This window comes from Arvicanthis niloticus, chromosome 13, assembly GCF_011762505.2.
Source record: "Arvicanthis niloticus isolate mArvNil1 chromosome 13, mArvNil1.pat.X, whole genome shotgun sequence".
In the NCBI taxonomy this organism is placed as follows: domain Eukaryota; kingdom Metazoa; phylum Chordata; class Mammalia; order Rodentia; family Muridae; genus Arvicanthis; species Arvicanthis niloticus.
The window spans coordinates 68,765,780-68,788,777 of NC_047670.1; the positions used below are offsets into that span (position 1 = coordinate 68,765,780).

General features: G+C 42.3%; 1 protein-coding gene and 1 long non-coding RNA gene across 6 annotated transcripts in view; one reads left to right on the forward strand and one right to left on the reverse strand.

The window, feature by feature from the left end:
- Adamts20 (ADAM metallopeptidase with thrombospondin type 1 motif 20) overlaps positions 1-3,995 on the reverse strand; it is a 119,173-nt gene extending 115,178 nt beyond the window's left edge. For 2 of the 5 annotated variants that reach the window (XR_013103426.1, XM_034516690.2), the window contains exons 1-2: positions 3,686-3,984; positions 2,835-3,196 (exon numbers count right to left, since the gene is read on the reverse strand). Coding sequence is in view for 2 of the 5 variants with exons in the window: in XM_034516690.2 (XP_034372581.1) it covers positions 2,835-3,196; positions 3,686-3,776 (453 nt within the window). In the remaining 3 variants the exon portion in view is untranslated. Of the gene's footprint in view, positions 1-2,834; positions 3,197-3,685 lie in introns of all 5 variants that reach the window. The other 3 variants (XR_013103428.1, XM_076911942.1, XR_013103427.1) reach the window with 2 other exon arrangements.
- Positions 3,996-4,154: 159 nt separating this feature from the next.
- LOC143434237 (uncharacterized) lies at positions 4,155-13,673 on the forward strand. Its single transcript, XR_013103580.1, has 3 exons — positions 4,155-4,253; positions 5,054-5,112; positions 13,303-13,673. It is a non-coding gene; the product is annotated as an uncharacterized LOC143434237 (long non-coding RNA).
- Positions 13,674-22,998: the final 9,325 nt, after the last annotated feature.

Sequence of the window (22,998 nt, forward strand, 5' to 3'; positions counted from 1 at the left end):
GTGAGAAAGCAGTTAATTAGAGCCACAATGGATCAGTGTCTTTAAATATGTGTTATATCCTGCCACATACATGGTAATAATGATATTCCAATTTACTAAATACAGGCCCTAGCTATCACTATGTACAGTATGTATACTATGTATAGTAACTTTAGAATTAAATATGAAGACTAAAATCCTGTAATTCTATAGCCATCAATGGATCAATATGTTTGATAGGCCATTATCACACTGCTCATAAATATTTTATAATATGTTCTACTTCCCTATTTACTATATAGTTTAGAAGTATATAAATCTTTGTTATAAAATCTTTGAATCTTTGGGTAAATATTTATGACAAATAAAAACAAAAAAGAAAGAACATTAGAAAGAACATATATATGTGTAGATATAGATAGATAGATAGATAGATAGATAGATAGATAGACAGATAGATTATAGATATACACTTGTTCAAGAAAAAAAAAAAAGAAGAAGCTCTTGGCAAGACTTTTAGCCCCTTCTGGTTCTTGGGCTCAAAACACTACACTTGGGAATTAACATAATAAAAATTGGCCAAGTTCATTGATATAGTAAAAGAAAAATGTAAAAACAAAGACATGTAAAAGTTTTTTTTAATTAATGATTCAGAAATGGAAGAAACACTGATTTAAGTCGTGCCTCGGATTAATTGAACACTAGAAACTAAATGGAGTCAGTAAAACTACTGGGATATAGGTTTGAACAAATGGCCATAAAGGGGGAATTCTGACAGTATTTCTTGATTTTCCAGACAAAATAAGCATTATTTTTAAGCCTTAAAAAAAAAGAAATGTTTTCCTTGGAGTATAAATGTCTATGTGTTATTGATGCTTCTGCCATACTGATGATGTAAAGAGTTTACATTTATCTACAGAAGAAAAGAAAGAAATCATTGGACGTGTTTTAGGTAAATACAACCATATTGGTGCATGCCTTTAATCCTGGCACTCAGGAGGCAGAGGCAGGTGGATCTCTGAGTTGGAGGACAGCCTGATCTATGGAGCAAGTTCCAGAATAGGCAGGGCTACACAGAGAAACCCTGTCTCAAAAACACAAAAACAAACAAACAAAATACTAACTTGAAAAGGAGAAAGCAGCCTTTCCAAAGTTTCTAGTAATTGTCTTAGGAGTTTAATACTATGATAAACACCATGAGCAAAGCAACCTGGGTAAGAAAGGGTTAATTTCATCTTACAACTTGTCCATCATCCATGGAGGTCAGTGCAGAAACTCAAGGCAGGAACCTGGAAGTTGAAACTGATGCAGAAGCCATAGAGGAGTGCCACTCCCTTGCTCTTGGCTTTCTTAGCCTGCCATCTTATATCATCCAGGACCACCAATCAATCCCAGGGTGGCACCACCATCCAGGACCACTAATCAATCTCAGTGTGTCACCACCATCCAGGACCACCAATCAATCCCAGGGTAGCACCACCATCCAGGACCACCAATTAATCCCAGGGTGGCACCACCAACAATGGGCTTGGCCCTCTCACATTGATCACTAATTAAGAAAACACATCACAGACTTCCTCAGGCCAATCTGATGGGAGTATTTTCTCAACTGAGGTTCTCTCTTCCAAAATGATGTGAGCCAGTGTCAAGTTGACAGGACATTAAAACTAGCCAACAGAATAATCAACAATGCTCCTCTTTAGGGCATCATCTCAAACCAACGTGAAAGTATCATTACATTTTGCATAGGGAAAACTACTACCAATGTTTGACTCAAATAATAAACAGTGATGATTTTGTGGAACTGTCTGAACACCTTTCAGAAAGTATGATCTGTTCAAATTTTCTTAAGCAAATGTGGGGCTCACGAGAAACTTCTGGCCAAGTTCTGTGGCTATAACACCAGGGACAGAGCAGCGTTGTCCGTAATACGATGTTCTCACATCACATTAGCGCTCATATATGATGGCTTAACTTATCACACAAACTGTAACAATTTAGAGACTCTGCTAGATTCCGTTATTTCAGGAATATTCTGTTATTCCGCATTCGTATGCAAGTGTGCACCAATGCATCACAAATTAGCTTGGTACTATTTTAGTTTTAGTTAATTGACTCTCATTTTTAACAACATAGGTGATGTTGCGTATTTAAAATGACTATCCTGACAAGAGACTCTGGGTTTATCCAGACTTCCTAAATATGTCAAGGGAGAAGTTATTAAGAACCTGTCTTCAAGGAAGAAAATCAAATGAAACAGGGGAGTGATGCCTTATTTCATTTTCTCTCCCTTCAGAGAAGTCTTAAAACTCCCTCTCTTTTATTCTTGTCATTTCTAGTTCTCTGACACTAGCAACTATATTTGTGGAGATTTCACACCTCTCCAGGACCAGTTGGCATTACCTTTTCCTTCTTCTGTGTTCCACAGATATTAGCGAATGAACATCCTCATACAGTAACAAAACTTTTTCCAAATCATGTCAGCCTCGGGAGCCTTTTTTTTTTTTTTTTTTTCATTTGTGTATATTCAACTTTTTCCTTCCTTTCTTACTCATTTACTAAATTTAAGTAATTCGGTGGATTGGGCACCAACAGCTTCCCAGCACTGAGGCGCCCAAGTGAAAAAGCCTGCCCTGAGGTTGTAAGAAGCAGAACCCATAGGCCACTCCTGATTGCCTCTGGAGCACGTGACAAGTGGATGAAAGATGCTCTCTCTCCCAGCCTGTGGTCCGGGTTCCTCTCTGGTGGTCTCTGGGGACTCAGCGGAACCTACTAGGAACCACCCACCATGTCCCAATCCCCAGGCAGCCCTGGACTGGATCGCAGAAAACACGGGGAGGCACAATCTGGCTTACCAGTCCCCCACAGAGACTGAAGACAGCAGTGTGGTCCTCTCGCTCGTTGACCTGGCCACGGTAGAAACAGTGGCGCAGGTCTGGGGGATCCACGCTGTACCCGCCTGGTCCGGGCACCGGGGTCCCCAAGTGCACCTCCGTGTATCCTGCAGCCAGGAAGGCTGCGTCGGCGCTCAGGTTCAGCTGGAAGAGCTGGCCGTAGGCGCTGATACGGTAGTGGGTCCTGAGCGGAGGAGGCTCCGGCACCCCGGAGCTCCGTTTCTTCCGGCTGAAATGCCGGTTCTGGGGGAACACGTCTCCGAACTCATTGACCCGCGTGGGGGTCACCACTTCGTAGGAGGCCAGAGTCTTCACCAGGGCTTCTGCAACACACAGCGAAATGTCTATGAAGCCCCGACGCTGTCCAACCTACAAGCTCTTGAACCAAGCATCCTTACTCAATGTCCTAGTCGTGGTCAGTCCCAGGGACGCGACAGATACACACACACACACACACACACACACACACACACACACACACACACACACCTGGCACTGTGGCCATGCACTGCTTTCCTACGGCTCCTATATGCTCCATACAGACCCTGCCACCCACCGCCCAGCTCAGTCAGCTCCTTGCCAGCCCTTCCCGTCCCAGCCTCCAGCAATCCGAGTCGTCCGGGCGCACACTGCCCGATGCCCCACGAGTGCCCGCAGCATGATCAGGAAAACGTGTCCCCATGGGATTCCACAACACTCAGAAAAGTCCTCGGGGATGCTCCTAGCTGGGTGGCCTGGGGTCTCCAACGAGTCCGCACCACCCACTCGCACCCGGCCCCGTGCGCTGCGGGCAGCACCCACGGCGACCTTACCCTGTCGTGGGTGGAAACGAACTTCCCAGGACCCGGTAAGAAGGAGCGAGATCGGGCAGAGCAACCCGGTCAGCCACTTGGCCACCCGCATGGCTGCACACAGGGGAGGGGATCCCGACTGGGAGGCCGCCCCGGGGCCGCCGGCTCCCCGCGCTCCGCTGCCCTCCTCCGCGCTCTAGCGGTTCTCCGCGGCGTCTCAGCAGCCTCCGGAGCACCCGGGACTGCACCCCGGCCCGCCTGGCCCCGCCGCCGGCCCCCGCTCAGGGCACCGCTGCCTCATCGCGCGCAGCCCGCCTGGCTCTCGCAGGCCCGCGCCCCGCGCTCCCGCGCCACCCTGGGAAGCGCTCGCTGCCCGGCCCAGCGGGAACCGAGCCAGAGTAGCGGGGCGCGCGGGGCGGCGGAGAGCCCGCCCCCAGGGCCCGGCCGACCAATCAGCGGAAGGCGCGGCGGCTCGGCCTCCCGCGCAGCCCCAGCCCCGCGCAGCCCCGCCCGCGGGCGCGCGCACCGCGACCTCCCCAGCTGCAGCTCCAGGTCCCCAGGGCCAGCCAGACCCCACGCGCGTTGACAGGTGATAGGAGCACGGCATGAAATGACAAGTGTCAGACCGGGGCCTCTGCTATTCACGCTGTGAGGTTCTATTCGGCTTCCCACGCAAAATAACCAATCGTAGCCGGATGCTACCCCACGGAGCTTGTGGAGAGGCTCAGTTTTTGTGGGTCCCCGTGTGCAGGGAGACTCTGGGATTTGGAAGATACTGAGCTAGAAGACTTGTGTATGGCTGCACCAATCGCTTGGTTGAAGAAGTTCAAGGAGGCCATTGGAGTCTCCAGAGCTCCAGTCACACCTTGTGATTACTGTTGCCTGTCTCGGTCTTTGGTTTTGAGCTTAAATTTATACAAAGGACTCTCCCCAAAACTTATACAAATGTCACTCCCCAAAACTTATACAAATGTCAAGGTCCACAAAACATCTGCCTGTGTCTGGGGCCATCTCTCCACAGAATCACTGTTAACTCTCTTCAACAATATCTGTAGCTCTGAATCCATGTGTCAGGCCGGGTCCTGCTGAAGTGGGGGACAATCTTTAGCAGAAAAGAAAAAAAAAAAAAGCTTCTTTTCAAGGGTATTTCTCGTGTCCTGAGCTCACCTGTTTGATTTGCAGATTTACTTCTGCGACAAGAACGGAAACAAGGGGAGAGGGAGTGTTCAGCCTTGAAACCCAACCAAGGCCATTAACCCAGGAAGGCAAACCTTCAGGGACACAGTGGGATGATTGCACTTCAGTTTGGTTTATAGTCACTATTGCGCTCTGGACTCTTGGCCTTAGAAATTGACCACTAACCGCACTTCTTTCCCTTTCATAACACAGGTATCAATCTTCTGATGTTGGCAGTTTCAGGAAGGGGGAGTCGCAACTTATATGTGATGGTGAGATCCCCTGCTGGGTGGTGGTGTGGTTTGATCCTCACTCGCTCCCCTTTTTCTCCCCCCCCCTTTTCCCACCATTGCCATTTCATCCCCCAGAGAATTAGAGAGTGTGGTAGGTTTTCCCCGACGTAAGAATGTGGTGGTGTTGAAGAGAACAATAATGGGCTTTACCCACACCTGTGCATTTACCCCTTACCTTCACCCTAGTACAAGCTGGGCACTTTAATGTCGTGCAGCTCTGAGTACAGCTTGGCATTTGGAGCCAGGCCTTTCCACTTACAAAGACCCGAAACCAGAATCATACCACACTAATTGCTACCTGACTGCTGAGAGACACCTTGTTTTCATAGCTGAAGGTTCAAAGCAGTACTTGTAATGGAGCATTTCGTTTTCAACTTGTCTGATATTTTGGAAATACTGTGTTCATGGGAAGGTACGTGTGCTGTCTGTGTCACTATAATCTTTTAGATATATTTTAATTAATCCTCTGAGAATGCCATACAATATATTCACTCCCACTCATGCCCTAACTCCTCCCAGATCTGCTCCCAACTTGCCAGTGTTCTGACAACTTTGTGTCCTATTATTTTAATAGCGTTCTGAGGAGTCCAGCTTACATTATCTGTACTCTTGGGTACAGGGTCATCCACTGGAGTGTGCTTAACCTATGGTGAAACTTAACCCTGTAGAGAACTGACTCCTCTCCCCCAGAAATTACCTGTCCACAGCTGGTGTGTGTCCATGGACCGGTTCACACTCCAAGCTAGAATGCTGACTTGCTTGATCTTATGCAGATTTAATGTAGACAGCCACAGCTGCCGTGAGATTATACCTGCAGCCATACTGTCATGTCCAGGGACACTTTCACTTCAGCTCTCCCTGCCTGACTCTCCTAACCTTTCTATTCCCTTTTCCACAATGGCCCTGAACCTTGCTGGTGAGGTAATATAGATTTCCCATCCATAGCTGAGAACACCAGGAGCTTTGATCAATTGCAAGATCAATACACTGAGCTTTGATCAATTGCAAGATTCTGTATTAACCACTCCCCGCTGCAGAAACTTCTCTTAATGGGAGCTGAGATCTGACCAATCAGTGCACCAATACAGATAAGAGTTTAGAAGTCAGTTTGACACTGTGTCCGATTACCAGAATAATAGTAATAGGTTCATCCCTGGGGCCTGGGAGCTCTGCAGCAATTGTTTTGGATCAAATATAGAGTACTATGCATGAGTTTCCTCTTAATCCAGTCAGAAAGTCGTTAGTTACCCTCATAACATGGGTATAGCTTGCCACACCAATTGTTGTAGTTCATAGAGTTCAAAGCTTGATAAAACTGTTAGTGATAAACAGTATTACTTTCCTCATTTTATAGAAAATAAATGTTTATTTTCACACAATATATAGGCCACTATACTGGTTTTTCTGAATTTGAATACTTTTTATTATATTAGTCTGTTTGGGGGACATTTCTGTTGTCTCTTATTCATCGTTCCCTACTTGGAAAATTCTCACAAATGAGCTAATCTCAATGGCTATTTAATCCAGCTTTTTCCTCACATTGATTCTTAGAGGTATCACTTATGGAATTCCTCTGATATCTCAGACCTAACCAATTCCATAAAAGTTAACTTATTTCTCATATCATAAGAGACATAAGAAAAATTAGGGAATTTACTCCAGGTTATCCACCAAGTTAGATACAGGTGTCTTTGAACTGTTTATACCAGCTCAAATTTAATATGCAATTGAAACCAACAGCAACTCAAAATTAAAGTCTTATTACTACCAAATACATTTTTTCATAATTCAGACAAATGTGATAAACACAAACTTTGTAGCCAGTTTGCATTATGGGAACTATGCAGGTGTGAGAAAGATTTTGTTTCACAGCACTTAATTTTTAAGCATTACTCTTTTGCAGGCATTGCTTATGTAAAGTTGAATAAAATCCCCAGTGCTAGGGAATCCAACTGAGGGTTTCTCACGTACTAAGCAAGCACTGTTTCACTGAACTAATTTCCAGACTTCATTTGTTAATAATTTTAAGACATTATCATTGTTTCCAAGTACAAAGAGAAAAAATCAAATTTCATGCCCTAATTAGTATGTATTACATTACACTCCATTATAATTGTCCTTTTATTTATCTGTGTTCAGCAGAGTCAATTGCAGTCGTGTGAGAAGTGATTATTCAAAGGTGTTTGAGGCAGTTTTCCTGGCACTAAGGATATTCCCACCATAAAAGGCAATAAATAAACTGTTTAATAACTACATAAATACTAATGTTGACATTTATATAGCCTAGGTATAACCAAACATAGAACATCAAATCTAACAACCTTTAATTTTTACTTGGGATATTTATACCGTTCACATTTATTGTAATTGTAGAAAGGTTACATTCAAGTCAATAATCTCACTGTTTGCTTTCTACTTATATCAATATTCTTAATTGTTTCCCTCTTTGGTTGTCTTCATTTTAACTAAATGGATATATTTTTGTGATTCTATTTTATCTCTACTGCTAGCCAAGTCCTTTTTAGATGTTTTAACTATGTTTATTTATTTTGCATGTGAACTTCTGTGTGTGAGTATGTGTGTGCCTCTAAGTTGGTTCTCTTCTGCCACCATGTAGGTCCCAGGGATCAAACTCAGGTCACCAGGCTTGGCAGCAAGCCCTTTCTTCATCCATGGAATTTGCCTTAGCTGAACTCTTTGTTTTGTGATTTAAGTGGTTGCTTTAGGGTTTGTGGTTATTTCTCTAGTGTGTACTGCTCTACCTTCAACTGTATACTAATGTGATTTTCTCCTTCCCCAACAATGAACTTCCCCAACAATATAGATAGATAGATAGATAGATAGATAGATAGATAGATAGATAGATATAGATCTCACTGCATTGTTCCTGTTGGGCTTGAAGTTATTTTCATCTTAGATTTCTTCAACATTTGAGATAGAACTTATGTGTGAACAATGCAAGTTAAAAACATTGTTGCCATGGAGCAATAGTATATAGACTAATATTATGCCAAGGACTTTAAAATATCAACTCATAACTTTTGAAGTAAGCCTTCAATGCAGAAAGATGAAAACTCAAAGAAGATAGAGAAGAAAAATGAGAGAAATAAAACACAATCTTAAATAATTCCTAAGCGAATTGATTAGAATGGAGGCAAGTACCATAAAAAGGAACAGGGACAGCTAGCTAGTCCAAGGCCCCTGACACATATACAACAGAGGACTCCCTGCTCTGGCCTCAGTGAGAGAAGATGCACCTAACCCTTGAGAGACTTGAGGGCCCAGGGAGTGGGAGGTCTGGCAGGGTGTGAAGGGGTGTGGAGGGGTGGGGACATTGTCTTGGAGACCTGAGAGTGGGGAGGGGGCAGGAAGAGTGGGATGAGGAACTGTGGGAGGGCAGAACAGCATGGGGATAATGACCGAGCTGTAAAAGAGATGAAAGATAATAAAAGAAAAGAGAGAAATATGAGAACATCAGTAAGAAATATAGATAGCATGAGGCATGCCCATCTTGAAATGCCAATTTGAAAAAGAAGAAGCAAGAAAGGAAGATTGTGAAGACAAATGTATGAGGGGCAATCTTAACTGTCAACTTGACTGTACACAGAATCACCACAGGGGCACACCTCTATGGTACCCATGAAGGAGTTTCCAGGAACGTTTAACTGAGGTGAGAAGACTCATCTGATGTGACTGGTTCCTTTCAATGGACTGGAGCCCTCACTTGGTTACAAAGGAGAGAGGCAAAGGTACTCTGACGTCAGGAGTCATTTCTCTCTACTTCTTGAGAGCAGACACAATGTGCTCAACTGTCTTCTACCTGTGCAGATATCCCTTGATATGACCGTACCCCATCGTCTTAGTGTTACTGTTGCTATAAACAAACACCATGACCAAAACAACTTGAAGAGGAAAGGGTTTAGTTGGCTTACCTATCACAGTCCATTGAAGAAAGCCAAGGCAAAAATTCAAACAGGGCAGAAACCTGTAGGCAGGAGCTGATGCAGAGGTGATGGAGGAGTAATCCTTATTAGCCTGTTCCTTCCTCATGGCTTCCTCAGTCAGTCCTATTTCCTATAGAACACAGGACCACTAGCCCAGGGGTGTCTGCACCCACAGTAGACTGGGCCCTCCCCCAACAATTATTTATTAAGCAAATGTCCTACAGGCTTGCCTACAGCCTGGTCTTATGAACTTTTTTTTTTTTTTTTCAGTTGAGGCTGTCTCATCTCAGGTGACTCCAGCTTGTGTCAAGTTGACATGAAACTAGTCAGCACAGCTGTCCCCTTGTCAGTTGGACACATAAACATATCCCTGTCAGGACATACGTTTCCTTTATTGCTTATCCCCAAGATCATGCATCATAATATAAATTATTTTACAAACTTAAAATTTCCCAAAGTCTTACAAATTCAAACACCTTAAAAATTCAGTCTCTTTTAAAAAAAAAAATCCTAAGTCTCTTTTAAAATCCAAAATCTCTCAGCTGTGGGCTCAGGTAAAGTCAAAACTAAGTTAAGTACTTTCTTAAAGAGGGAAGAACCAAGGCATAGTCACAGTCTGAACAAAGTAAAACCAAATCCCAACTGTATACATAACCTAGTATCTAATGTCTAGGATCCACCTACAATCTCCTGGGCTCCTTCAGAGGGCCTGGTACACATCTCCAGTTCCACCCTTAGTAGCTCCCTAAGCTTTGCTGGCTCAGCTCCACTGCTTCTGCTGCTGCTTTTGGTGGTTGCTATGGTAATGGCATCTCCAAATTGCTGCATCCAGACTGCACTGCCCCAAATAGCCTTTTCTGGGCTCTCTTCGTGGACCCTAGCCCTGCCACACAGTGCCAAGCCTCAGCTGCTCTCCACAATCCCTTCACATCTTCAAAACCAGCACCACCTGGGTAACTCTTACCCGACCATGTTTAGCTGCCAGCACTAGGTACAACCTTGGCCATATCTGGAACACAGCTTCCGTGTTCTAGTTCTCAGGAAACACTACCCCAGAAGATTTCACTTCAGCAATGCTGGCCTCTTCTTAATCATTGCTAATTTCTCAGCTCCAGCTGACTAGCAACAATAGCCCAGCAAAGTAAAAGTTTTTCCTTTAGTAGTTTTGGTATCTTGTTGATCACAGCTGATTCTTTAGCCACAGCTAACCAGAAATTCCAAATCTAAATTCAAAATAACAACTGGCCCCAATAGATTCTTAAAATGCATCTCTTCAATGGAATTTGCAGAGTGAGCATAAATCGCCAAATGTGAAACTGGTTCAGATAGCATCCTCTGAGAATAACACATAGAACTTTAAAGACCATAAAAATTAAAGGTTATTTCAGAGACAGTTTTAAATAACTCTTGTATCAAATGGATAATGAAGAAAGAAACAAAGAAACAAAATAGAAACAAAGAAACATAGAAACAAAGACACAAAGAAACAACCCAAGAAAAACATCAGTAAGAGCAAACTACACACCAAGGTAACCACCAGAGTATTATGTGTAAAAAATATTTAATCTGATGGGGAGGCAATAAAAAATTAATTCTGTCAATAATTCAACTATTGGTTTGAAAAAAAGAAATGAGAATGAGAAAATAATATGCACAGAACACAACTAAATGCTAAAGTTAATGTATCTAAATGGCTGTGGGAAAGTTCACTGTCAAGGAAAATAAAGTCAAAGTAAGGCCATGTGATGTCCCTGGTCTGCAGCCATGTTGATGCTCGGGACCTTGCTGCCACTGAGGACCTTTTTGATGTCCTCAGAAGTCTTCTATGTCTCTCTCCCTCAGCTGTGAGTCTGAAATCATTGACACAGCTGCCTAAGATGCTTCCTTGACCTTTATGGTGTCCCTTGCCTATATTGCCTGGAGGCTATGTTGATGCTCACAATCTGTGCTGTTGCCAAGGGCTATGATGGTGTCCATGGCCTGTGCTGTAGCAGAGGGCCATGTTGATGTCCATGGGTATTGCCACCAGAGTTCATGCTGAGGTCCGTGGCAGGTGCTGATGCTGAAGGCCATGTGGATGCCGATGGTCCATGCTAAGTGGAAGCGTGATCTGTGCTCCAGCTGACCTTACATAAAAGGCAAGCAAGCATCTTCTGCAGAGGTATCGATGACTACGGACTCACAGTTGGGAAAGCAAGACATAGAAGACTTCTGTGACAATCCCTACCCTCACCCCACTCCCACAAAAGTAGCAGCTTAGACAGAAGCCACCAAAGTTAAAGCTTGGAAAATGGATCAGAATGCTGAAGCATGGTTCTCTACCATGTAAGGCTTTTGGCCGGTGTGGAGTGGAGTGGGATTCAGTTTTCTTTAAGGGGCTGGCCGCTGGAAGTGTAGCTGTGCTCCAGTGACTATAGGACAACACAGATTGGACTTGACTTTCTGTGGGAAGGGTCACAAAAAGGGGGACAACCTGGGATGACAGTAAAGTGAGTGTGATTGATGTGTACTATGTGAAATTTACAAGTAATCAATAAAATTATTATATTGAGAGGAAAGAAGTTAGTATGTAATACTGATGCTCAGAATGAGAACACAAATCCAATAAGCGAATCTAGTAAGTCATACATACACACACACACACACATATATATATATATATATATATATATATATATATATATATATAATTATTTCTGTTTCTTTAGATAACCCGGACTAATACACATGGGGTCACAGTAAAATTAACTTCAGAACGATATGCTGTTTGGAGAAGAAATGTATAGGAGACATTATTTGTAGTACATTTTCCCAACAAAGATTTAGATCCAGAATGTATTAGGGGAAAAAAACCTTTTCTAAATTAGTGACAGACAACCAAGCAGTAAAATAATTGACCAAGCCAGCTCAGTCAACAGGGTCTCAGGGGAGCGAGTGAGGAATGAAAAAGAAAAACAGACAAAATTATAACATGACTCCAGCCAGTGCTAAGGCTGAAGCAGGTATATTTTTCTCCAGCCTGCTTTTCTATCACTCTAGGTACATCCAAAAAACATGGTCAGTTCTTAGATCAAAGACAAAGTAATCAAGTGAGGTAGTAAACAAGAAGATCACACAAGACAGTAATCAAGTAAAGCGGTAAACAAAGCCCCATGGTCACTGTTTTTGATAATCTTATCTGAACCTAGTTCCTTGTCTGAGCCCACTGACAAGTACCAAATTCCTAGAAGCGGCACCAAAAGCTCTCAACAAATAATAAAAAGACTTTAAAAGTTACTTCATGAATTGGGGTCAATATAAAAACAGCTTTAGAAAACTGTAAGATGTTTTTATGTTTTTCTCAATACCTTTGACCATTAAGCAATGCAAATAAACCCATAATGAGCTACCTCCACACACCACAGAGTGAGCAAATTTCAAAGAAGAACCCCAGATACAGGCAAGTGTTTGGTGAGGCTGAAACTTCCAGGCTCTGATAGGGATATGAACTGCTATGACCCCATGGAAACTAGCAATGTCTAAAAGCTGAGTGTGCATTTTGTGCCACAGGAATTCATCCCAAAGTTCAAGAAGAGGTATCTAAAAGATTGTTCACAGTGGCACTCTGTGTGATGACCCAGACCTCTAACTTCCCAGAAGCAATCAACAGTAAAAGGGAAAAGTGTCGCATGATAGAATATGCAATGCAATTACATAACTGAATAGAGTAAGCTACACTACAACCTACAGCCTACAGAAATAGCTTCACAGTGTACGGCTGCATGTGCAACCAAGAGGCACGACCAGCAGATGGAACTGCCTTATGTAACTAGAAATCAGAGCAGTGGCTAATCCCTGAGGTGAAAGAAATAGAAACCAGAACGAATGAATGCGTTCTTAACACACTAGTTACATTCTGTTCTTTTTTTTTTCTTTTTTTATTTTTTAGAGGGCTGACATTTTATTAAAGATGTTGGTTCTAACAACTTTTCTTTTTTTCCCTTTTTAAAAATTGGTTATAATATTTACATTTCAAATTTTATCCCCTTATCCCATTCCCCCCACCACTCAGGAACCCCTTATTCCATCCCCCCTCCTTGTGCTTCTATGAGGGTGTGATTTTCCTGTTTCTATGATGCTGTTTCCATTAACATAAACTGCCTCCTAAATTTCTAAATCCTTCCATTTGTGTTATTAAATCTCCTTTTTTTCTTTTCTTTTTCTTTCTTTTTTTTCTCATGTACAGTCACCTAAGCTAGACACTGATGTGGATGGCTGGAAGTGCATGCTGTCAAGAACATGATATAGCTGTCTCCTTAGAGGTCTACCAAAGACTGACACATTCAGAGGACGATGCTCACAGCTAACCACTGATATGATCAAGGGTTTCCCAATGGAGAAATTAGAGAGAAGACTGAAGGAGCAGAAAGGGTTTGTGACCCCAGGAGGAAAGCAACAATACCAACCAACCAGAGCCCCCCACCCCCCAGGGTCTAAACCACCAGCCTGGGAACACATAGGGAGGGACCCATGACTCCAGCGGTATATGTAGGAGAGGATGGCCTTGTCGGGCATAGGTGGGAGAGAAGATTCTTGGTCCCATGAAAAGCAAACACAGAGTGGGGGGAATGTGATAGTGGGGAGGAGGTAGTGGGGGCAGGGGGTAGGTGGGGGCACAGCCTCATTAGAAGCATGAGGAGGGGGTATGGGATAGGAGGTTTCTGGGTGGTGGGAGGAAGTGGGGTAAGGGGATAAAATCTGAAATGTTAATATAATACCCAATTTTTAAAAAAAGATGAAAAAAAAAAGAAAAAAATACATTCTGTTCTTGATCTGGAGTCTACTGTATGGATGGGCTGTTTGTGGAAGGTTTAACGTCTGCACACTTGTGTTCATTTTTCTGCATGTGTGTGCTTAATTCTCCAATAAATTTTTTGATATTATTAAGACAGTTTTTGCAATGTGGAAAAAATTTAAAGGAAGCAGGTAATTAAATGCCAAACTCATCTTTTTAAGATCAATAATTATTCTGGATACAATTGAATTTAATAATTAGGTCCTAAAATCAGAATGTTTCAAGTCAAAAATATCAGAGAAATTTTGACAAAAAAAATATTTTCCATGACTACTTATTAACTACTTAACCAAATACTGGACTGAATTTATATTTAAAAGTAAAAAGATCTGGTCTTGCAAGGACACAGGTTCAATGCCCAAAACCCACACAACTACTCACAACTGTCTGAATCTCTAGTCCCACAAGATTCCACACTCTCTTCTGGTCTCTGCAGACACTAAGCATGTATGTCATACACAGACATACATGCAGTTAAAACATCCCTACACATAAAATGAATGACTAAATAAATCTTCAGAAATTAAAATGAAAGACATAAATATATTTATTCCAAAGATTATCTGTGTGTTTAATGAGAAGAGGTTAATACATGGTATTTAGGTGATGAGTTTTTAAAGGTGACAGCTACTAGCTTTGTGTGATGGCTGAACCACACCCAGTCAGTTTATCCACGTCATGATTGTTGCCGATTAAAAGAAAGAAAAGTAAATAAATAAAAAAGGAAACCTAATAACTTCCTCTTGACTTTGAGGGATCTCAAGCCTGAGTCATTCTTTGGTTTTGTTTTAAACACTGTGGCACTAATTTTGTCTGAGAGACGGTAGAGTCCTGATCAGTATAATAATCATTTCCCAACACACTAAAAACTTCTTGACTACTAAGGCTCATAACCTACCTGTCACACAGTGTTTTATTTTGCAGTACTGTATATTGATCCCAACACCCCATGTTTACTAGGCATAATCTCTGTATGGAATTATATCCCTGCATCTCTCTTTAACTTTTTTTTACTTTGTGACCGATTCTCACTACTTTCCCTGGTTGGTCTTTCCTTACTCTGTAGCTCAGGCCTGCCATGAACTGTTCAGCAGCCTCCTGAGTAGCTGAGACTGCAGCACCAAGCTATAGAGCCTGACTTTTTATACAAGTGTTACAGGATTGTTCGGACACATTGTTGTGACACAGGGAATCCATAGTGAACACAACAACTCACTTCTTCATACATCGTGATACTGATAGTGTATAAGAAGAGAAATATATGTAACCCTAAATGTTCACTAGTGGCACACATACCTTGGCTCTAACCAACAACTCTCTACTTGAACTTAAGGCCTGTGCAACAAGAGAAAAACCATGCCTGTAATAGAATCCTAGCTAACTACCCAGGGTTGGTGAAGTCATGGAACTTGGAGAATAACTTATGACCACCACTTTATTCACCCAGTATAATACATAAGTACATTCTAAACATTTGTCCTCATACCCACGGATAGATGTGGTCCTCACCCCTCACCAAGGAATTGTCTCTTTGCAACAGGGGGAGCCATTACAGAAAACAAGAACCAATCAAATTCAGTTACTGAGCACAATCCCAAGGGATATGTCCATTAAGGCTCAAGAATCAATGGGGGCGGGGGGCAGAGAGAAAGATGTTAAGCATCCTCATCCTTAGGGGGGAAGCTCCACTCAGGTTGTCTCACCAATATGGCTGTCTAAAAATGAACTGAACAAGGGCAGCGCCAATGAACATGCTAACGTGGATAAGAAGAAAGGTCAGGAGTTCAGAAGGCCTCAACAGTACACAGTACACAGAGAACTACAGGCAACTAAAAGATGCCGAGAGCAGGAGAAACTCTTCCCCAGGGAAGAGCATACTAACTGGTTATTCAATACAAAATGGCCAGCCCAGAAACCAAATGCAGACAGGTAGCACTATACACGATGATGTTGCATTTACGTATTTAGGAATGTGCACACACCACACACATACTCACACACCAAATACACACACACTCACATACACTTCTATTATATATGTGTGTGTATGTGTGTGTATGTGTGTGTCTGTGTGTGTCTGTGTGTGTGTGTGTATGTGTGTATATGTGTGTAATAGGAATTAAAGAAAAAAGATGCCATGAATTTGAAAGAGATGGAGCAGACATGAGGGGCAAATGAGAGGATTTAGTGAAAGAAAAGAGAAGGAAAATGGTGTCATTATATTATAATGTTTATATATATATATATATATATATATATATATATATATATATATATACACACACACACATACATACACACACACACACACACACTTTATAAAAAGAAGTGAACTATATTTGGAAAAGCAAACTCCCTTATAAGATAATATCTTTTTTTTTACACAATGCACAAGATTTATATTTAATTATTTTTTATACTGGAATTCGGAAACCATAAAGAATTGATAGGTCCTCTGAAGTTTAATATTGGAGACCAAATATTCTCAAAAGCAAATTTTTCATAGTTTGTGTTCAAAGTTAATACAGATAAAATGTTTTCTTCTGGATTCAGTATATGATAAGTTGTATATGCTATATTTTAATGTGTTAGATACAATGTTTAGCAACCTGTCAGAGACCTGAGACATCAAAAGAACTATTACTTCTAATATTTATTTTAAATGCTATACTAAGACAAAGATATATATGCATATATACATATATATTTCATTTAGAAAAAATAATAATTTTATATTAAGGACTTGGTAAATAAAAACTGAATATTGTGTGTTTTTATTTTGTTTTGCTTTTTTTGTTTTGAAGGATTTTTGGTTTTTGGTTTGGTTTGGTTTGCTTTGGTTTGCTTTGGTTTGGTTTGGTTTGGTAACAATGGTAATGCAGAGAACAAAGGAGGCAGCATTAGAGTTAACCCAATGACAAGACTGAATGCCAGATGATGAAGAGATAGAACCAGGATAGACTTAAATAATCACAGAGCCCGTAGCAAGCCAACGCTGAGAATGGACAGCATCATCCTTAAGATGAAAGAAAGAACTTCTCTCCCAACCCCACTTTCATAATGAACCTCGGGATGCAATGGGAGGAGCTAAAGTTACAACTCTGTTTTAGCTGGGAGAAAGCCTGGAAACCCATCGGGCTGCCCTGATGATGACCAAATGGTTTAAATACAAATTTAGTAGCACATTTTTAAGGAGCCAAGAAAATGTCTGTGCTCGGGAGAACATGACACTGGGCAAAAACTCACATAACCCTCTGCATTCCGATGTCAATCAGATTTTTCCAAAAGCTACTACAATTTATTTGATATGAATTCATTAGAGTTGGGTTCAAGCTATTAACACATAAAAGTAAAATGTAGGAAATACCTTTCCCAAAATCTGAGTTTGTTTCCTTGCCTGTGGAATGAACTGGATAACTTCTAAATTTGCACATCTGTGCCAGTCATTTTTCTGTTGACCAAAAACAAATTATAGACAAAAAGTTTGTTTTAACTCACTGATCCAGATGCATACAGTTCAGAAATGGTGCTGTGATGTGCTTATAGACAGGATCCTAGCATGGCTGTTCTCTGAGAGGCCCAATAAGCAGCTGACTGAGACAGATATAGATACTTACATCTAACCATTGAAGACAGGAACCCCTGTGGTTGAATTAGAAAAGGCTGGAAGAAGCTGAGGAGGAGGGAGACCCCATAGGAATACCAGCAGTCTCAACTAACCTAGATTGAGATCTCTCAGACACTGAGCCACCAACCAGGCAGCATACACAAACTGGTCTGAGGCTTCCAACATGTATACAGCAGAGGACTGCCTGGTCTGGCCTCAGTGAGAGAAGATGCACCTAACCCTCAAGAGACTTGAGGCCCCAGGGAGTGAGGAGGCCTGGCAGGGGTAGGGGGATCCTCTTGTATACAGGGGGAGGAGGGATGGGATGAGGAACTGTGAGAGGGCAGAATGGGACTAAGCCAATGACTGGACTGTAAAAAAAAATAAAGGTAGTTTAAAAACGGAGGAAGTGAATATTAAAAAATATTATTTGAACGTCAAGCAGCTAAATGCTCAGTAGCCTTTAAGGAAGAGGTAATTATTTCTCAATATAACATAATCCAATAATCAGAACCTATAACAATAATCTCAGAAGGCTCCTTTTATTGTTGAGAGAGGACAGAAAAAAATAGATGTGGTTCTTGACTTGGACTTTATAAGCAAAAATGCCTTAACCCTGTCTAAAAGCTTAATAGCTTTTAGATAGAGGAGAACCAGTCAAGTGACTGCAGCTGATGCCTCAAAAAATAAAGGAACAGAGGTGCATCCAGGGAGGTGTGAACTGGCTGGCCCAGGGAAGAAAGAAAGGAAGGAAGGAAGGGTATGGCTTACCTGGTGGGGTAAGCCATATCCTTTGCGGATTGTTGATGGGAATATAAATATGTGGCAGTCATGGAGGCAGTATGGGCAGCCATTCCCCTCCAAATTAGAACTGGGAAGTGCCAGATGACCCAACGAACCCATTTGCGAGTATGCCCTCATAGGGATGGCACACTTAAAAAACGTTACTAGATGAGAGTTTGTGCTTAGTGTCTTTACCCACAATGAGGAATACACGAAGAAATCCCTCCCCAGATAGTAGCAACATATGATTCAAAGACAGCTACCAAGGTGAGAGGAATTAGTCTGTAATGTCCTGGAGATGGGAGGAAGGGGTGGTCAGGGATCAAGCAATTATGAATGAGGATGAGGCAATGTCGGGGTGACTCACAGTCAACATCACGGTTAACATGACTGTTTCACTGAACTATACATTTTAAGGTTTAGGAAATTATAAACATATCTGAGATCTGTACAGCAGATGTCCCATATCTTTCAATGCAATATTTGGAGTTTAAAGATAAAAGGGTGAAGGTGTAGCTCAGAAGTAGAGCACCTAAGAGGCACAAAAAGCCCTGGGGTCAGTCTCAGAGAGAGAGAGAGAGAGAGAGAGAGAGAGAGAGAGAGAGAGAGAATCGATAAAATAAAAGTATCTTCTAAGGTCTCCCAAGATGAAGTCACTTGAAGTAAATTGATACACCGAAGGTTGTGAGTTATCCTACCAGCTCTTCTGGCAGGATAGGTCATACCATTTATAGACTATTGGTTAGAATATAAAAGATGTGGGAGCCGTAAAAAACAGCACCTTCCCCTCCAAATTAGAACAGGGAAGCACCAGATGACCCCACAAACCCATTTGGGAGTGTACCTTCAAAGGAATGGCCATGTAGTTAGTGGGTGAGAGTTCACACTTAGTGTCTGTGCCACAATAAATAATAAACGAAGAAACCCGTGTGATTCAAGCATATGAGTGCATGCATGTCTTTTATAGCCCTGTAAGACCAACCAGAATACACAAGTTCTGGTTTCCAAAGACTCCTCGGGTTTCAGCATAATATCACGCTAAACGTTCTTGAAGTCAGAGAACAGGTGCTGCTGTTGTATTCCAAGGCCCTAACAAAGCTGGACACCCAGAGGATGAAGGAGACTCAGTAAACATTTATTAAAACCAGTGCTAAGTTGATAGATTCTTTAATCCATCGTGACAGTAAAATACCAAATACCTGTGTCTTTACCACCCCCATGTAAAGCAAAGGGCAAGCCGATCAGCGTTGACAAACTGCTTGTGAAAAGGAACAACTGTTCCTTAAATTTGTCACCTTTTTTTCTAAAGAATTTTTCGAGAGCAACAGATCCTTTTACTAAACAGAGATCCTTGCATTTGCTTAGCTGGTCTGGGGTGGAGTGGGGGTGATCTCAGAAATAAACAGAAAGGGAAAGTCCAGAGCCACCATTGACGGCATCATACAAACCAGGACAAGCAAAGTGTGGGTTCTGATAATAACTGACATTCAGGGAGGATTATTACATAACAGGGCTGAACAGTCAGACACAATACAGTTATCGTCACCATGATCACGTAAGCCTGGTATTCCTGGAGGGTCCCAAACGACCCCATGATTTAATCTCAAAAAAAATAAGTGATGTAATTAATAATATGAGTCCGGGTCTCTCTGCAACACGGTTCATTCTTAATTACACTGTTCTGGCCCAGAACAGCTCTTTCCTTTGTTAAATGCAGACGTGTAGCCTTGAGACTAAAGCTAGTTGTTCATTTTTGTGAGCGTTGCCAGCTCTGATAGAGGAGCTGAACTCGGCTGGCTCTCTTCACCCCAGGATAAAATTCCTTATCCGTTTTTGAAAAGTCATAGTTCCTGATAAAATGATTCTTAGTACTTTAAACTTTACACTAAAATTCATCTATGGGCAGAATTCACCCCGAGTCGAGTGGCTACATCCATTTTCCAACTTGGGACATTTTTGGATTTGAGAACCTGTGGCATAGTATCAGCCAGACGACCATCTGGTCCCAACTGGGGTTCGACATTTTCTAGGATGAAGGAAACCATGTGGCTGGTCAGGAGTTAATTCAAAAATGAAGTGTGAGTTTCCTTTACAGAGTCTAACGAATCTCTCTGTTGGAGCCAGGCCGGTGAGTCTAGTGTGTGGCTCTCACCTGCAGCCATCTAGAGCGTCTAGAGGTGGTCTATGGTTGTGATTCCCTTCAGTTGCTAAGTGACAGGAGGAGAGAAAGATTGGCAGTGGGCGTGGCCACCATTCACCTCCGAAGTTTAACCCGGCTAAAATTTCTGAGTTAGACTGGGACAGATAAACAAAATTAGAGCCAGCCAGATTAAGCCTGCAAGTTGCCTGATGAGAGAAGGGGACTTAGAAAAAGAATCTCTTTGGAGTCCACGTACAAGCCAAAAGCTCAAAATCTGAAGGTTGCCTGAAAGACTGAGAACATCATTTGAGACAAGGAAAGGTACAGTGTGTAGTCACCATGAAAAAGCCTGCCTCAGAGCAGGGGTGGTGTCTGACCATGTGCCCCAGCAGGGGTGGTGTCTAAGCACAAGCCCTGGGAAACCCCGGCAATCAGAGTGTAGACACGGCATCCCAGAGCAATCCTTTGACTCCACAATGTCCAGAATCCCTTTCTGACCAATGCCCTTTGAAATCTGTTTATTCGAGTCCACTCTTCTTATTCCCTGCAGCAGCTTCCTAGTGGATGTTTTCAGCTGTCTAGGATTTGATCTGACATTCTCCCCGGTGTTAATAACATATAAAACATCTCTCGCCCTTGCTTTGACCCTCCCAACTAAGACCAAACTCTCAATTTTCCTTGGTTGGGTTTCAGTGATTTCTTTCTCTATTTCACTTTCCAACATACTTTTAATAATAGACCCCAAATAAAGAGGGAAAAAAATTAAAGGACCCGTAAGACAACATTTTTTTTTTTTTTTGCCTTCCAAATCCTGTGGCCACGTGCTTTATTTGCCCACATGTGTTGTGGATGTCACAACCCTCTATCTCGCACCAGCCCCTCCATCTTTAATGTTTTCTTCAAAGCAAAGCTCAAATATCATCCCTCCTCGTAAGATTACCTGGCTCCCCAGTTGGAATCAGTTAGCCGTTTTTATTCCTTTTTTTGTATCCTTTGGGTTTTGATCTTCTTTCGTTCTGTTTCTTATTAGAGTCGTGTAGCAAGGATGTAAGACAAAGCCTACAATGTGAATCCTCTATCTATTTATAGCTGTTGGGGAAAACCGAAAGAACATGGAAGGGTCTTGTTGCCTGCAAACTCAAGGTGCCTTTTGAAGGATGTGACTGAAGGTAAGTCTTGGGAATGGTTTGAGGGGTGAGCCTAGAGGTCCTAGGAATCTGCTCTGGGACAGTAGCAGAAGTGGACCCTCGATGAAGCCAGAGAGGCCAAAAGTTGCACTCATAGTTCCCTACAAAGGTTCAGATGGCTCTGGGGAAGAGTCTCCAGAAACCAAACTTAATAAAAGTTGTAGCACCTGTAGGTCACCGTAAGGAATGTCGTCTGAAAGTTGGTTCAGTTACCATCTTGGAGAGAGCATATGAGTGTTACAACTCCAGACACTTTGTAAAGGTGTGTCTTCAGTGTTTCCCTCGTGCTTTTGTGTTGAAGCCTTTGTCCTCAACTGGTGGCACTATTGATCGAAAGCAGAACAATTGGGAGACACAGCCTACTGGTAAGAAGTTGGGTTATAGCGGCACATACCACTGGAGGGGATGCTGGGACCCTGGCCCCTCCCCGTCTCTTTCTCTTTGTTTCACAACTGCCAACCACTCCAGCACGATGTTTTGCCTTCTAAAGGCCCAAGAGCAGTGGGGCCAAATGACCGTGGCCTGACCCTCTCAAATCAGAAGTCTATAGCAACGTTTTCTCTGTATAATTGAATATTTTCAATTTTTGTCACAACAATGGAAAGCCAAGATCATGTCTACTGAATAAATAATAGAAGCACAGTATTTTTCTTGAGAGAATCTCAGTTTTGCAAAACAGCGTCTCTACAAATTCTCATTCTCCCAGTATAGCCCTAGTTTTCTGTGCAATAGGCATATATGTAATAATTTCCTAAGCATGCCCCTCTCCTCTGCCTCTCATAAATGCACTGCTCTTCACATGAGCAATCCTCCTGTCCCAGTCAATTGATAACTGGAATGCTGCAGAGCCAGGTGCCTGAGACAGCTACGCAGCTGCCGCGTTGTTCACAGCAGAGTGTCATGCCCAGGGGCAGCCCAGCACTCAGGAGTGGGTAGCCACATCTGTTCAAAAGCCATGTTTATCAAGCAGGAGAGAGAACCTCTGTTTTCTCTCAGAGCCATGAAGCCTTAAGCTGCCATGTCTTTCACCTTGAAAGTGCTGTTCTCAGCCACACTCTCTATTTGAGAAAGAAAGGTATTTTTGGAGAAGACAGAGAAGTCTAGAAAAGACAAGCTGCTAAGAGGAGGGGTGGATAAGAGATAGGAATTTTTCTGTTTGCGTTTTTAATTAACATTTCCATTTCCATGCTATTGAGATAAAAAAAAATATTTCCTTCAATCATAAGAAATCACAGATATCCTGAACCCAGTGTTTGAAGGATCCCAGCTGCGAGCACGTCAATCCAGCCTCCACTGGCTCGATCAGTTCAAATTGTTTGCTTCCACTCGGCCACCCTGGGTGACACTAATGAAGTTTTTGAGCTGCACCA